General features: G+C 39.0%; 1 protein-coding gene across 7 annotated transcripts in view; it reads right to left on the bottom strand.

Annotated features, from left to right (window-relative positions):
• The window catches only part of greb1 (growth regulating estrogen receptor binding 1), a 144,700-nt gene that overhangs the window by 63,542 nt on the left and 65,732 nt on the right, over positions 1 to 15,426 (bottom strand). For all 7 annotated transcript variants that reach the window (XM_007897075.2, XM_042333510.1, XM_007897069.2 and 4 more), the window contains 4 exons: positions 11,782 to 11,840; positions 7,866 to 8,025; positions 5,954 to 6,067; positions 3,002 to 3,178 (listed from right to left, as the gene is read on the bottom strand). In XM_007897075.2, coding sequence (XP_007895266.2) covers positions 3,002 to 3,178; positions 5,954 to 6,067; positions 7,866 to 8,025 — 451 coding nt within the window. In that variant the 5' untranslated portion in view covers positions 11,782 to 11,840. The remainder of the gene's footprint in view (positions 1 to 3,001; positions 3,179 to 5,953; positions 6,068 to 7,865; positions 8,026 to 11,781; positions 11,841 to 15,426) is intronic.

Below are 15,426 nucleotides of genomic sequence, written 5' to 3'. Positions count from 1 at the left end.
TTCTCAAAAAGGACCCTCCTTCACCTGTCTCAGGGGGCAAAATATTTGTATGATCTGCAGAAACACTCCAAACCTACGATAATAACCACATTCCATGCCGTTTCCACAATGTCCTTTTATACTTCACAAATCACACCTATTGATTGTCCATTTATTGTCATTATCCTCTATGTTTACTTTACATTTCACATCTCTGCTTACCGAGCAGTAAGTAGGAACCCGATTGCTAGTTGATTGGCAGATTAATAATCCCTCAAAAAAAAAGTGGTCACTCAATCCATGATTATTTGTGGGACACTGCTTTGTGCAATTGGTCGCTGCGTTTTGCCCACAAAATACACACTCAATCCACTTTACAATATATTCTGTGGAGCACTTTGAGACATCTAAATGACATGATAAGGTGTTATATCAAATGCAAGGATTTTTATTAATATTATCATCTAAAACCTGCCTAAAAAAATCAGTTCACGATAATTCTGTTGTAGTGGGAGACGGTGGACTCCAAATATGTAGTACACCCTGCTCAGCTCATCAACACTGACATGGCCATTCCTGGCACAGTGACTTTCCATTGTATCTTCAAGATGTCATTGGTGGTAAAATGACAATCTTTGCGATTTCACCATCAACAAGATCAAATAGAGAGTTTGGTTTGGTTAGAGTTCCGTTTGGTTTCAGAAAACTTATTTGGTAATTAAATGTTCAGTAACTATAATGGAGGACAGGAAATTGCCTAGTTTACTTTGATTTTGCTGTGCACAATCAGTTGCCGTGTTTCATCCACAAAATATACCCTGAATCTTACTTGTGCAGAAGACAACTGATCCTATAATATAGCCTCCTTACATCAGTGCTGCCTGCACTACAGACATTTGTATAGAAACCTACCTGTTGGAAGCCGTTTATGAAATATTTCATTAAATTATTTGATTAACAAAATAAATGGCTAGTCAAAACACCCAAAAGGTGAAACTTTTTTTAAAAAATCTAAATTGATGATTTTTGCATTTGATTAATGACACAATTTTAGGCACATTTACATCAACACTCGTTTTCCATATAATTGGCCAAATAAATGCTTCCTTGTTCATTTGTGAAACCTCCCAACAAGCATTCTTTTTCAAGTATTGCTGTGCTTCATTCTGCCTGGTTTCCATGGATACTGAACAAAGCTATTAGCCTTGAGAGAAAAACTTGTATTACAGGTCTACGCTAAGCAGTTGGAAGTCAAATTAATGTACCTCATGGCAGCAGCAATTGTCTAAAGTAAGAACTCAAAGCAAAGGCTGCATTAGAGATTCAGGGTTAAAATTAGGCAAACTGTTACTGCTTGAGCAGCCCAATCGCACAAATGCAGCCTTAAATTGGTGCTAGATTAATTCACTGGGAGCGAAGCATTCTAACGCCAATCTCCTACTCTTTCCTCATACCCTTTCATTTATTTCCTCCTCAAATGTTTGTACAATTCTCTTTTAAATGTTACTTGGGGCCAGTCATCCCATACTACACTGCCTTCAAAGTTTTGGTACCTTCCAGGTATAATGTGAGCTTGAGCCCTCATTTCCGATTTGCTAAACTTCAGCGAATAATCTTCCACTTCTTATCCTTCCACAGTGTGTGTGTTCGAATGGTTCAGGTGCTAGTACTCTCAACTCAGATTTAGAAGGTTGTGGGTTCAAGCCCCACGTTGGGACTTGGAACTAATATAGTCTAAGAAAACATGGTCCAACAGGCGGCCTACTGGTAATTTTTTCCAGCCCAAGACCTGAGTGGCCAATTAATAAGAGAAAGGAGGTTTCCCCCAGTGGTTCTGGTTAACATCTTGTATACTGATCATTTCCCTGATGGCTATTTGTTTGACACAATTTTTTTAAGACAAATCCATAAAATAGCTGTTTTTCTGACGAAGGGTCGTGGACCCAAAACGTTGACTCACTTTCCTTTCTCCATAGATGCTGCCTGACCTGCTAAGTGTTCCCAGCAACTTCTGTTTTTATTTTTCAAATAAGTGTTGTGTTTGATTCAAAAAATAGTCGCTTCACTTGTCATGATTACTGAATGGTATTGTGATGTTTTGGTGTGATAAGGATATAAAAATACTAGCTCTTTCTCACTTTCTATAGTGAGCCATTGCTAAGATTAATCTCAGACTGTGGCCTTTTTACAAACTACATAAAAATATAATTCTGTATCAGCACTTAGAGAAAGACTCACGGCTCACTTTTTCCAAGTCCGTGTCAGTTGAATTGAATTCCGATGCGCCCCCTCCCCACCCCCCCACACATACACATGATTAATGTTCGAACCTTTTAACTGACTACCCTTATCTGTGAACCTTTGATTTAAATAATTAATCATACTTTCTCCCTAATAAAGGAACAATATAATACACCATGATACACTTTTTTGTATTGGTCCTGAAAAGTTACCAGTTTCACCAGCTATGCTGATTTGTGTAATTCTCCACATATATTAGGGACTAGTGGTTTACAGAAAATATACCACAGAGAATGGTCAGGAACATAGGAACCGGAGTGGGCCATTTAGCCCCTCAAGCCTGTTCCACCATTCTGTTAGGTCATGGCTGATCTTGGAATCATGGGATCTACTCATTGTAGACAGCATCATTTGGACCATCAATAAGTGGTTTACCAAAATATTTTTGGTAAGCAATGTAACCAATTTGTAGCTTGCATGATAACCTACCTATTATCAGCACTGTTTGCTTATCTACAATTATCCCAATCAGTGTGGATAATCGGCTCTCTGCTGTACACCAACATCTGAAAACCTCCACAGAAATTATCTTGTTTTTTTAAAAATTTCAATATTTGGCTACATAAGCATGAATGAGTGACTCCCACCCTGATCATTCTCAAAGCCAAGCTGAGCCATCATGATAATAGGAAGAAAGCATTAGAGATCACAAGCTTGATGTTGCTCAAGTAGGATGTTTGAAAGAAATGTAGTTTAAATATGATGTAAAAAATGATCCTACCCAGCAAAGCGTTTCGGCCATTATCATCTGGAAGAAAGCGTTTATCCACCGCACAAACTAAAAGGTGCTCAGTAAGATTAGGAGACTTGGCACCAATGAGCAAGAATCCCATTGGCACCTCAATCTGTGCATTTGATACAGAAGCAAGTCGCAAGTCCTTTCCTGCTTGGCAAAAACCTAAGAAAATAAACACAAAAATCCGTCAGTATAGGGCTATACAGCTAAAAGAATATTCATTCATTTAATTATTCTCAAGGGCAGCAAGTTGTAAAGGGAGTTTTTTTATATATATATATAGATATATATATAAATGAGGCAAAGGAACCAGAAACAACACAAGCTTCGAGATCAGAAAAACTCCTAATTCAGCTCTGGGAACACAGCCACAATGTGGACAAGGAGGAAGTTATTATGTGGAGAAACTTTCATTCCAAACTTACAGTGAGTGATGTATCTTTCTCCTCCACATACCAAAGGCCACACTCTCAAAGCAGCAAGCACTATTTAGAAGCGGGAGTGTTGGAGGAGCCGTCTGTCCAAAAGGCATTGGGGAGGCCATTGTGACATTATCAAACTGCAGACCTGTGCTTTTGGCCAAATTCAAAGAATACTTGATAAAATTCTGTGGGCTGCTTCGTTGCTAATTTCCAGATAGGGAGAGCTAACTGCGCTAACTGCCTATAACTACTTCACATTAATCATAACAAGCCTTAAGAAATGGTCTTTACCATTTTCTGGTGCTTCTTATCATGCCAACAAATAGCTACAGTTGATGCACTTCACCAACCACCTGGCTACCTGCAACATGGGGCCCTCAAATCAGAGCTTTACAGGAGAGAGAAAGGGCTGACTGAGTTTGACACTTTTTTGCTGCCCACAGAGTATCTGGTGTTGGCTTTCATAGTTACCCCAACATTAAAAAAAGAACAACACTAGAGATTGGGGCAAACAAAACTGAAAATTATACAGTGATATTAAATACTTGTGTCAAATAAAGTTTACATAACCTTGAGGAGAAATAATAATTCTTGCATTTGATATAGCGCTTTTCACATCTTCTAGAAGTCTCAAAGCGCTTCACAGAATATGCTGTAAAGTGAACTGACTGTAATATTTGTGGGCGAAACACGGCAGCCAATTGCGCACAGCAGTGTCACACCAATTTATTATTGTTTTTGTTTTTTGGAGGGATTATTATTAGGCGTGTGGAGTAAGGAAACTTGCCCAAGGTTTCACCCTGCCTGGAATTGAACCCAGGTGTCTCGCTTGCAAGGTGAGTGCTCTAACGACTGAGCTACAGGAAGGTCCTGATGAAACATCAATGCCACTGAATGATCATACCATGACTGAGGTAAGGGCATATTAACCACCAGGGCATTCAACTTGTACTTCTTTTCTGACATAGTACCGCAAACAGGAGAGTCTTTTAGGTCAAGAGCATTACATCACACAAGGGAGGGAAGGAGGGAGGGAGGGCATTTGCAAATCAAGATAAATATTCGCAGTCCACTTCCCTTCCCAGATCCACTGATGACTTGATCTTGGATTGATTCTGTCTGCCCTCCCACTTTCCAACCCCCACTTTATCCTTCCCAGATTCCATCTGCCTTTCCACACCAAGTCCCAATGCTCTCTCCCTCCATCCCGAGTCCCAATGCCCTCAAGAAATGCTCTATGCATTTGAAACATTTATTATTTGGATAAAGCGTAAAAAGTTGTTATATTACCCAATATAAAAAGTTGTGGTATCTACCCTATTATATAAAAAAAAATATTTTAAGACTTTTTAGACATTGTATTGGTATCACTTTTTGTTCTCCTTGTATATGATATGGATAATAATAAAAAATAATAATCCTTGCATTTGATATAGCGCTCTTCATGTCGGAAGGACTCCCAAAGCGCTTCACAGAACACACTGTAAAGTGAATTGACTGTATATTTGTGGGCGAACGCGGCAGCCAATTGCGCACAGCAATGTCCCACAAACAGTCACATGGATTAAAAATGACCAATTTATTATTGTTTTTGGTTTTGGAGGGATTATTATTAGGCGTATGGCTTTAGCTTGTGCATCAACCAAAAAATGCCTTGTTACTGGGGCCAGTATCGGGACAGGAAAGAAAAATCCAAAACACAGGTGATATGAGAAAAGGAAGTCATATCCAGAGATGATGCAACTAAAAGGCATCTGCCTTTTAGTTGCATCATCTTCATCATCTGCCGTAACAAAGGGAGAAATAAACCAACATACAATTAATCCATTTTACAATATATTCTGTGAAATGCTTTGAGGCGTTTGAATGACGTGATAAGATGCTACATCAAATGCAAGGATTATTATTCTTATTATTCTTATTACAACCTGTAAATGCTAATTTATTCCTTGTTCAGATTGGTTCCTACCACCCCCTAACTGAATCAAACCTTATTCAAAGGTCAAATTTGAGATCTGCAGTTAATAAAATGACACTCAATAGCACCGAATTCTATTGTTATTCAAATAATAATAATAATATGAATAATCCATGGATTTGATATATAATGTCAAAACGTCCCAAAGCGCTTCAGGGGCACTTGCAGTCAAGCACAGACTGCATTATTGGTCAAACGCAGCAGACAATTTGTGCACAATAATGTCTCACAAACAGCCATGAAGTTAATGATCAACTTATCTGGAAGATTGGTAGCCAGGACACTGGGATAAGTTTTTTTTTTAACAATGCCATAGGATCATCCACCCAAACAGGCAAATGGGACCTTGGTTTAGAGTTTCATACAAAGAACGGCCTTTCATTCACTGTTACAATCCCCTGGCACCACATTGGAAAGTCAGCCAAGACTGTGAGCTCAGAGTGCTGACCTGGGAGTTTGTAACTACAAGCTTCTGACCAAACTGAGGGCTAATAACAGGCTTATCCTATCTTTTAAATGAAAGCATTGTCTACTTGCCATCAGTGGTGCAGCAGCCTTCTGGGGGAGGTTTCATCTGATACGGAATGAGAGGGCTGCTCGACTCCGATCCATCCTCTTCTTCTTCCTCTTCATTCTCTGGTCTCCTGCAAGCTGCATTGTGTAGAAGACTCTGTGTTACTGGGCCAGAATCACTCCATTCAATGCGACTACCTATTCCACACTTTGTTAAATCTTTTACAAATGTACACTTGTTAACTTTATGTTGTCAATTATGTGATTCTCTCAGTTGATGCCATTGTTTCAGATTCTAATATAAATTATTTCTCTCACAGTATTCCTAACTTTGAACATGCTAAATAATAGAAATAAATGAATAATCCTTGCATTTGATACAATGCCTTTTATGTCAGGAAGGCATGTCAAAGCACTCCACAGGATTTACTGTAACCTGTAGTGACGGTATTTTGTAGGTGAACAAGGCAGGCAATTTGTGCACAGCAATATCCTACAAACAGCCATGAAAGGAATAATCAATTTTATCTGGACAATTGTTGGCCAGGACGCTGGGAGAAATTTTTTTCTGTTTTCGATTAGCACCACTGGATCTTTAATGACCATTTGAACACGCAGACAGGACTTTAGTTTAAAATCTCATCTCAACAACGGCACCCCCTACAATGTAGCACTCCCGACATCCCAAGTCCAAACCTGCAGCCCAATTCCAAAACCTTCTGACTCAGAAGCAAGAGAACTGCCAACTGAACAAAGATGACATGGCTTAGCCATCAATGGAAGGACAAGTAAGAAATTAACAATAGTTAAGGGATGGAAGAGCGGAGAACAAGAGCAAGACAATGGAGGTTTCAGTGGTAATGCGAGAGGGGGGGTGGAAGGATGTAAATGTCGGGACATGGATCCTGAAGTTGAACCATGGGATTCGGAAACCATATTGATAGGAGTCTGCAGAGATGACTGTAGGCTTGACAATTCTATTCAAAGAGGAAAGCACGGAAAGACAAGATGGAAATTAATTCACTTCACAGTACATTCTGTGAAGCTCTTTGAGACGCCTCAACGACTTGATAAGGCGCTATATCAAATGCAAGGATTATTATAATATTACTTATTAGGTCCTACTATCCCGTTTACTCCTTCTGTTCTACCAATTCTGGTCTGCTCCATATCTCCCATCTCTTTATCGGTGAGTGAGACTTCAGCCACCTTGGCCTCATGCTCTTCAACTTTGTCCCTAAATCCCTCTGCCTCGTCCCCTCCCTATCGAATTTGAAAATCCTTTTAAAAACCTCTCTCCTTTGGTTGCCTCCATCCCCACCTTTGTAAAGAACTTTGAAACGTTTAATGATGTGTAGACATGAGACAAGATACATGGTTGACCAAAACGTCATGATACCTACCCTATTAACTAAAAACAAACAAATATATCACAATTTCTTTCAGATTTATGAGACATTGTAATGGTATTGTAACTTTTTGGTCACATTTTATAATGTCTTTGTACCTTAAACACTTTACACGCCTTCAAAAGTTTAATAATTATCTAAAAAGATATAGAAACATTGTAATTCTGGTACCAATTTCCTGAATAATTAATGCTGCTTTTCCACTGCTAAGTATTACTCACTATTACTTATATTAACAAACAGCACCCTTGCGGGCAATACTCCTTAGTTGAAAGATTCACATCTACTGAGAGAAAATTGCACCAACCAGCAATAGAAGAGCAATAAATGTGCAAAGCACATTTTAAACAAGGTTTTCCCATCAATGCAAGAATCCTAGTGTTATCTGATAGCTCTGTAAATCCTATTGAAGTTTCAGCAGAAAAGTTTGCCTTTGTTTAAAAAAAGTTTGGGATGTTCACAAAGTTAAACTTGCAATACTTAAGAAGATCTCAACCAAGTACAAGAAATAAAATCTGATGCTTTACCTTCCAAATTAGAAGTCAGTTGTTGCTCAGCCTCCAGATATAACTGAGAAAAGACAGGCCTGGGGATTAAGTTGTTAGATCGCAGAGAGGCTTCAATGGAATTGTGCAGAACTTCTTCAAAACGTGTTGTCTTCAGTTGCCCTGCATATGAGTTTCCCATCTTTAAAACAACAAACAGAAGCAGCAGCAAATTCAGTCCAAATTCTTTCAATTAAATCAGGCTATTCAGACGATTTACATTTTTCTTCTGACTTTTCTTAAACATGCTCAGTTAAAGCAAACCACGACATTAGGAGCTCCTGCTGGTAAATTGCAGGAAACTCTGTTCTCAACAGTCTACAGCAGAAGGGCTGCAGAGTTTGACACCCTTTTTATAGAAGTTATTGACATCTAATGTTACGAGTTAATGAGGCATGCAGAAGTCGAGTCACACATTTAAAACAGCAATAAAGTCTGTCTATCAGACAGTCTCATTCTCCCGTGTAAAAAGCAGCACGACCATTCAAACATAACTATCTGTGAAGTCTACGACCCATGCTTGTCACATGGATCAGTCTAGACTGGGATGGTCAATTTTGCATTGACTTGTTCTAAAACCGGTCATTTACTGCCAGATAATTTATGCTAATTCTGAGGCGGCAAATTGGTCTGAATCTCCAGTGCTCCAAAACAGACAAGCAAAATGCTAGAACTTGAGACAACAAATTGGTTTGCTTTTAGAATCTTTTACCAAAGCTGAACATTTAAAAAAGTGTCACATTAGTTGTGAAAGAAACAAGGATGGTCTTTTGAATCAACCAATTTGCGTTTGAAGTGTATAAAAAGAGCAAGATATAAACGCAATTGCAGAGCTGCCTGTTTACCATCAGACTTCCTAACTTCCACATTACTATCAAAAGTGAATGTGGGTCTATTGCAGTCAGAGACAGGAAAAATTATAATGGGGAATAAAGAAATGGCAGAGTCATTAAACAATTATTTTACTTCTGTCTTCACGTTAGAGGACACTGAAAACTTACCGAAAATAGAGGGGAACCTGGAGGCTAATGTTAGTGAGGAACTTAAAGAAATGAACATCAGTAAAGCAATATACTAGAAAAATTGAAAGGGTTAAAAACCGATAAATCTCCTGGACTTGATGGCCTGCATCCTAGGGATTTAAAAGAGGCGGCTGCAGAGATAGTGGATGCATTGTTTTTGATCTTCCAAAATTCCCTGGATTCTGGAATGGTTCCCAGTGATTGGAAGGTCGCAAACATAACCCCGATATTTAAAAAGGGTGGGAGACAAAAAGTGGGGAATTATAGATCAGTTAGTCTGACATCGGTGGTAGGGAAAATTCTAGAGTCCTTAATTAGTGACGTCGTCGTGGGGAACATAGAAAATCATAACATGATTAGGCAGAGTCAACATGGCTTTACGAAAGAGAAATCATGTTTAACAAATCTTATCGAGTTTTTTGAGGATGTAACTAGCAGGTTAGATAAGGGGGAACCAGTAGATGTAGTATATTTGGATTTCCAGAAGGCATTTGACAATGTGCCACATAAAAGGCTGTTGCATAAGATTAGAGCACATGGAATTAAAGGCAATATATTAGCATGGATTGGAGAGTGGCTAATAGGACGAAAACAGAGAGTAGGGAAAAACAGCGTTTTCAGATTGGCAGAATGTGACTAGTGGAGTGCCACAAGGATCAGTGCTTGGGCCTCAATTATTTACAGTCTATATCAATGATTTAGATGAGGAAATAGAACTTAATATATCTAAATTCGCGGACGATACAAGGATAGGTGGGAGAGTAAGATGTGAGGATGGCACACGAAAAATGCAAAGGGAAATAGACAGGCTAGGTGAGTGAGCAAGAAGGTGGCCGATGGAGTATAACGTGGGGAAGTGTGAAGTCTTTGTACACCAGTCACCAAAAGTTAGTATCCAGGTACAGCAAGTAACTAGGAAGGCTAATGCCATGTTAGCGTTCGTTGCAAAAGGGTTAGAGTACAAGAATAGGGAAGTCTTGCTGCAGTTGTATGGGGCCTTGGTGAGACCGCACCTAGAATATTGTGTGCAGTTTTGGTCTCCTTATTTAAGAAAGGACATACTCGCCTTAGAACATAAATTCCCTAGGCTGGTTACTGGGATGAGCAGTTTGACCTATGAGGATAGGTTGAGTAAACTAGGCCTATATTCTCTAGAATATAGAAGAATTAAGACTTGATCTTATAGAAACCTATAAGATTCTTAAGGGTCCTGACAGGGGAGATGCCGTGAGACTGTTTCCCCTGATTGGAGAATCTAAAACTAGGGTTCATAGCCTCAAGATTAAGGGTCAGCCTTTTCGAACTGAGTAGAGGAAACATTTCTTCACTCAGTGAACTTGTGGAATTCTCTACCCCAGAAGGCTGTGGATAACATATTCAAGACTGAGGTTGATAGATTTCCAAAGGATAGAGGGATTAAGGGATATGGGGATAAGGCGGGTAAATGGAATTAGGTTAGAAGATCAGCCATGATCTTATTAAATGGCGGGGCAGGCTCGAGGGGCCGAATGGTCTACTCCTGCTCCTACATCTTATGGTCTTATTGTTTCTTATGTTTCTTTGCTAACTGTCCCTATTCAATGCCTATTTTCAAAAAAAGAATACACCAAACACAGAAACAAGGAGTGCTGTGTGCCTTGTGACACAAGAGAAAAAAAAATCTATCAGTGGTTTATTTTATCATTTAAAATTTTCCCTCCTTGTCATCAAGAGTCATGGAATTACTTTTTCTTTAGCAGTAGGAAAATAAGTTTTAAAAATTCTGTTTTGCAACAGAAAAAACTTTTTTTTCCCCACAAACACACTGGTATAAGTAAGTGACTTTGGAATGGTGGATGACAAAGAGTTCTCAATCCAAACGATAGCAGGAGGCACCTGCTGACACAAAATACTACAGTGCAAAATCTATCAAGAACCTGCCAAAGTGACACAGCATAAGTTTTATAACGGGAACAATGATTAATTAACTGAGAAACACTGAAGAAGTTACAAGAAAGCAACATTTAACTTAAGGTGAAACTTGGAAAGTTACTCAATATCTGTGTTTTTTTCTTAAAAAAATAATATACTAGTTATTGGCTTTAGTTTTTACTTTGTGTTAAATAATCTGTAGAATCATTCGACAATCACGTTGTTGAGATGTGAGAATATAGGTGCATTATCCCTTAAGGTTGTAGAATCGATTGGGAATTTTAAAATAACATAGTTACTTGGGAAGTAAAGGGGTATAAAGAGAGATGGAAGCTTATTTCTGCTCCTATGTTTCTAAGAGGAATCAAACTGTATCTCTTAAATCCTTCCTAACATACATTTCCACTGCTGCAAAATGTTTTGTAGTGTCCATTGAACATAAATTCATCATCAAACTTAGACCTACTGTACTATTTAAAATGGGATAGTAACATCAGTTCCCTATTAAAACTCACAGCTTATCACACACAGTCCAGTGGCAGACACAATTCCTCCCAGGGAGAGATTTTCATTGTGAACAGAGACAAACACTGAGCAGAGATACTGTTCACCACGGGACAAGGGAAACAGTGGAGGTTTTCTTTGTTAAAGGGCACCTGTTTAACAGTAGCTTTGCTGGAGATCTGAGGCCAGGTTATCTGCCTACCCTCTGATCACAGCAAAATAGATCAAAAGTACAGTAAACCTCACATAAGTCATATCAGTTTGGGCCATACATTTAATACGACTTATGCAAATTATGAGTTAAGTCAAACTCGCATAGAATATAAATTCTTGAATGGGACTTGAGCACATGTATGACTTAGGCAATTATACGATTTATACAGATCAGACTTATTTGAGTTTTTATTCTTCAGAACATTTTAAAACAAAGAAAAAGAACTTTCCACTTTTTATCTACTTACTTTAAAATACTTGCTTCTGTTATTCTCATTTTGTGTATTACTTAAAGCAAGAATCGAAGCTGTGGGATATGAAGACATTGATGTTAATGATCTTTTGCTACACAGTATTTCTTCAGATTAAGCATACAGAATATACTGAAAACATTCTTTCCATCCTGGGGTATTATTCATAAGATATTACCAACATTAAGTTTACATTTTTGTTATGGTAACTGGGCTTTCATTTCAAGGATGAATTTGGAATATTCCATCATTAATTCCATCATTATTATCATGACTAGAATACACCATGTCCACTTAGGAGAATGGTAGGGGCCCATATGCACAAAGTAATTATCTCTTAATCTCTTCTTTTCAAAAGAAGTGATGTCCCCTGATTCTAACCAATTTCTACTTTTACATACCAGTCAAATGATGGTGAGGAGAGAGACACTATACAGTACGAGTCCAGGCTCACAGTAATGATTTACTTACACGTATTACCCACAAAATACACAGCCAATCCACTTTACAATATATTCTGTGAAGCGCTTTGAGATGTTTCAACAATGTGATAAGGATTATTATTATGATTCTAAGACTTTCCTCTAACAAGGAACTTACTCCAACAGTAACACTGGTATCATAAAGGGGAAATGACCCGTTTATTCTACCTTCGGCTAGAACTGGCCACCTCCAGATAAGGAAGAAGGTTGAAAGTCTGCTTTTCACTATTGCTATTAGAGAGCTAATCATTTTACTAGTAGCCATGGAAAATCCCATTCTGAACACACACTACAAATTAGGCAGCTTAGAGTTGTTAGCACTCTTGCTTATGGATCTGAAGTCTGTGAGTTCATTGGGACTTTGAGCTCCTAGTCCAGATTTACACTCCAGCCCAGTGCTGGGGGAAGCAGTATTTTGTTGTTAAGCAAAGATGAATTTCCATAGTTTGCATTTCAAGGGTTTCTTACTTCAGTACTTTGTGTGAGGGGCGCTATATGAATGCAAGTTGTTGTTGTGTAAAATTTACAAAATTGTGCCCTGCCCTTGTTTATGCTCAACACATTTTGCTAGTAGTACACAGCATTGTTATATTTTCCTAAGTAGCAGCATACTATTTCTAGACAATCGAACATACAGATTGTAAATCTGACTAACATTGAAGTCAGGCAGATATTAGTTAATGGCACTTTAACATATTTATACCTTAACATATTTATACCAATTTCAGTCCACCAATTTAGGATGCAAATTTGGGAAATGGAGAAATATTCTGTACTCCCATGCCACCATTTTCCTCAGGTGCGAAAATTCTGCCTCCAAAGAAGGATTAGATTTCTGTTTTCCCTTGGCTGTCAAGTAGGCTATCACTACTGTCACATAGTGACAATATACTACAGTAAAGCTCGCATAAGTCTTATCTTTATAAATTGTATACTCGCCTAAGTCGTACATTCACCCGAGGCACATTCAGTTTCATATCAAAATCACTTTGATTTCTTTGCACCACTCATATTAATCAACTGATTACTTGTAACACCCCTCCCCTATCCTCCATTACTCCCGCACTTGAATCGAGAGAAATTATATCCTGACCCATTGACGCATGTGCACTTACCGGTTGGTTGCATGAATCACCTCATGCAAACTTACCGGCCTCAGCGACAAACTACTGCATGCGTACTTACTGGCTATATTAAAGTACGTGCAGTGTAGATAATTGATTAAATGGGGTTTTCTATGATTTATACAGTTTTCCTGCAACTTGGACTTTGGTTAAGTGAAATTGAATGCTATGGTCCCGACTGCTTACGACTTTTGTGAGTTTTACTGTATTACTGTTTAGCTCAGTAGTGGCATTCTTGCCTCTGGGTCACCCACATGCTGTGTCTTGAGCTGAATCTAGTCTGACACCTCCAGTGGGGACCACTATATTGTCTGAGACACCACCATTCAGCTAGCATTCGGACAAGTCGTTAAACTGACGTCATGTCTGATCAGGTAGTCGTAACGATCCTGTGACACTAGAAGACACAACAAGTCTGCCAACAATAGAGATGCACCAAGGGGATAAGGACAGGGAGCAACTTAGAGAAATTTTCATTAGTAGAGAATTGGTGCTAGGGAAACTGTTAGCACTAAAAAGTGACAAATCCCCTGGTCCGGATGGCTTGCATCCCAGGGTTTTAAAAGAGGTAGCTTATGAGATAGTGTAGGTCTTGTGTCTGATCTTCCAAAATTTCTTGGATTCTGGAACAGTCCACATGTATTGGAAGATCGCAAATGTCACACCACTATTTAAAAAAGGAAAGGAAAAGATGGGGAACTATAGGCGAGTTAGTCTCACATCAGTGATAGGAAAATTTTTAGAATCACTGATTAAGGATGTGGTCGTGCAGTATTGAGGAGAGCACAATATAATTAGGCCAAGTCAACATGGCTTTACAAAAGGGAAGTCATGTTTGACAAATCTCATAAGAGTTTTTTGAGGATATTTCGAGTAAACTAGATAAGGGTGAATCAGTGGATGTGGTCTATTTGGACTTCCAGAAGGCATTCGATAAGGTGCCGCATAAAAGGTTAGTCCAAAAGATAAGGGCCCATGGAATTGGGGGGAGCATATTAACGTGGATTGGGGAATGGTTAACGGGTAGGAAACAAAGAGTAGGGATAAACGGGTCCTTTTCAGATTGGCGGGATGTGACTAGTGGAGTGCCACAAGGATCAGTCCTTGGGCCTCAGCTATTTACCATCTACATCAACGATCTAGATGAGGACATCAAAGTTAATATATCTAAATTCGCGGATGACGTAAAATTAGGAGGAAGAACTAGGAGGAAGTGTCAACGCAAAGGATGACATTCAAAAAATGCAGCGAGACATAGATAGGTTAGGTGATTGGGCAGGTAGGTGGCAGATGAAGTATAATGTAGGGAATCCACCTAGGTAGCAAAAACAGTAGAGCGGGTTATTTTTTTTAGAAGGGGAGAGATTGGAATGTGTTAGCTCCAGAGGGACTTGGGTGTCCTTGTACACCAATCACAGAAAGTTAGTCTGCAGGTGCAGCAGCAATTAGGAAGGCAAACGGTATGTTAGCATTCATTATGAAAAGATTAGAGTATAAGAGTAGGGAAGTCTTGCTGCAACTGTATAGGGCCCTGGTGAGACCACACCTGGAATACTGTGCAGTTTTGGTCTCCTTATTTAAGGAAGGATGTACTTGCCTTGGAGGGGATGCAGTGTAGATTTACGAGGTTAGTACCAGGGATGAAGAGGATGAGTTACGAGGATAGGCTGACCAATTTGGGCCTCTATTCTCGAGAATATAGAAGAATTAGAGGGGATCTTATAGAAACTTATAAGATCATCAAAGGGCATGATAGAGTAGATAGTGGGAGATTGTTTCCTCTGGTTGGAGAAACTAAAACCAGGGGTCACAACCTTAAAATTAGAGGCCAGCCCTTTCGCACTCAGTTGAGGAAGAACTTCTTCACTCAAAGGGTGGTGAATGTATGGAACTCACTACCCCAAAGGGCTGTTGATGCTCAGTCCTTGAACATATTCAAGACTGAGATAGATAGATTTCTTATTGCAAAAGGGATTAAGGGATATGGGGATAAGGCAGGGTTATGTTATTAGCTGGAGTTAGATTAGAAGATCAGC

The sequence above is a fragment of the Callorhinchus milii genome, unplaced genomic scaffold, assembly GCF_018977255.1.
Source record: "Callorhinchus milii isolate IMCB2004 unplaced genomic scaffold, IMCB_Cmil_1.0 Scaffold3, whole genome shotgun sequence".
Lineage (NCBI taxonomy): Eukaryota > Metazoa > Chordata > Chondrichthyes > Chimaeriformes > Callorhinchidae > Callorhinchus > Callorhinchus milii.
The sequence above is the reverse complement of the archived record's forward strand: the minus strand, read 5'-3'. Positions and strand labels throughout refer to the sequence as shown.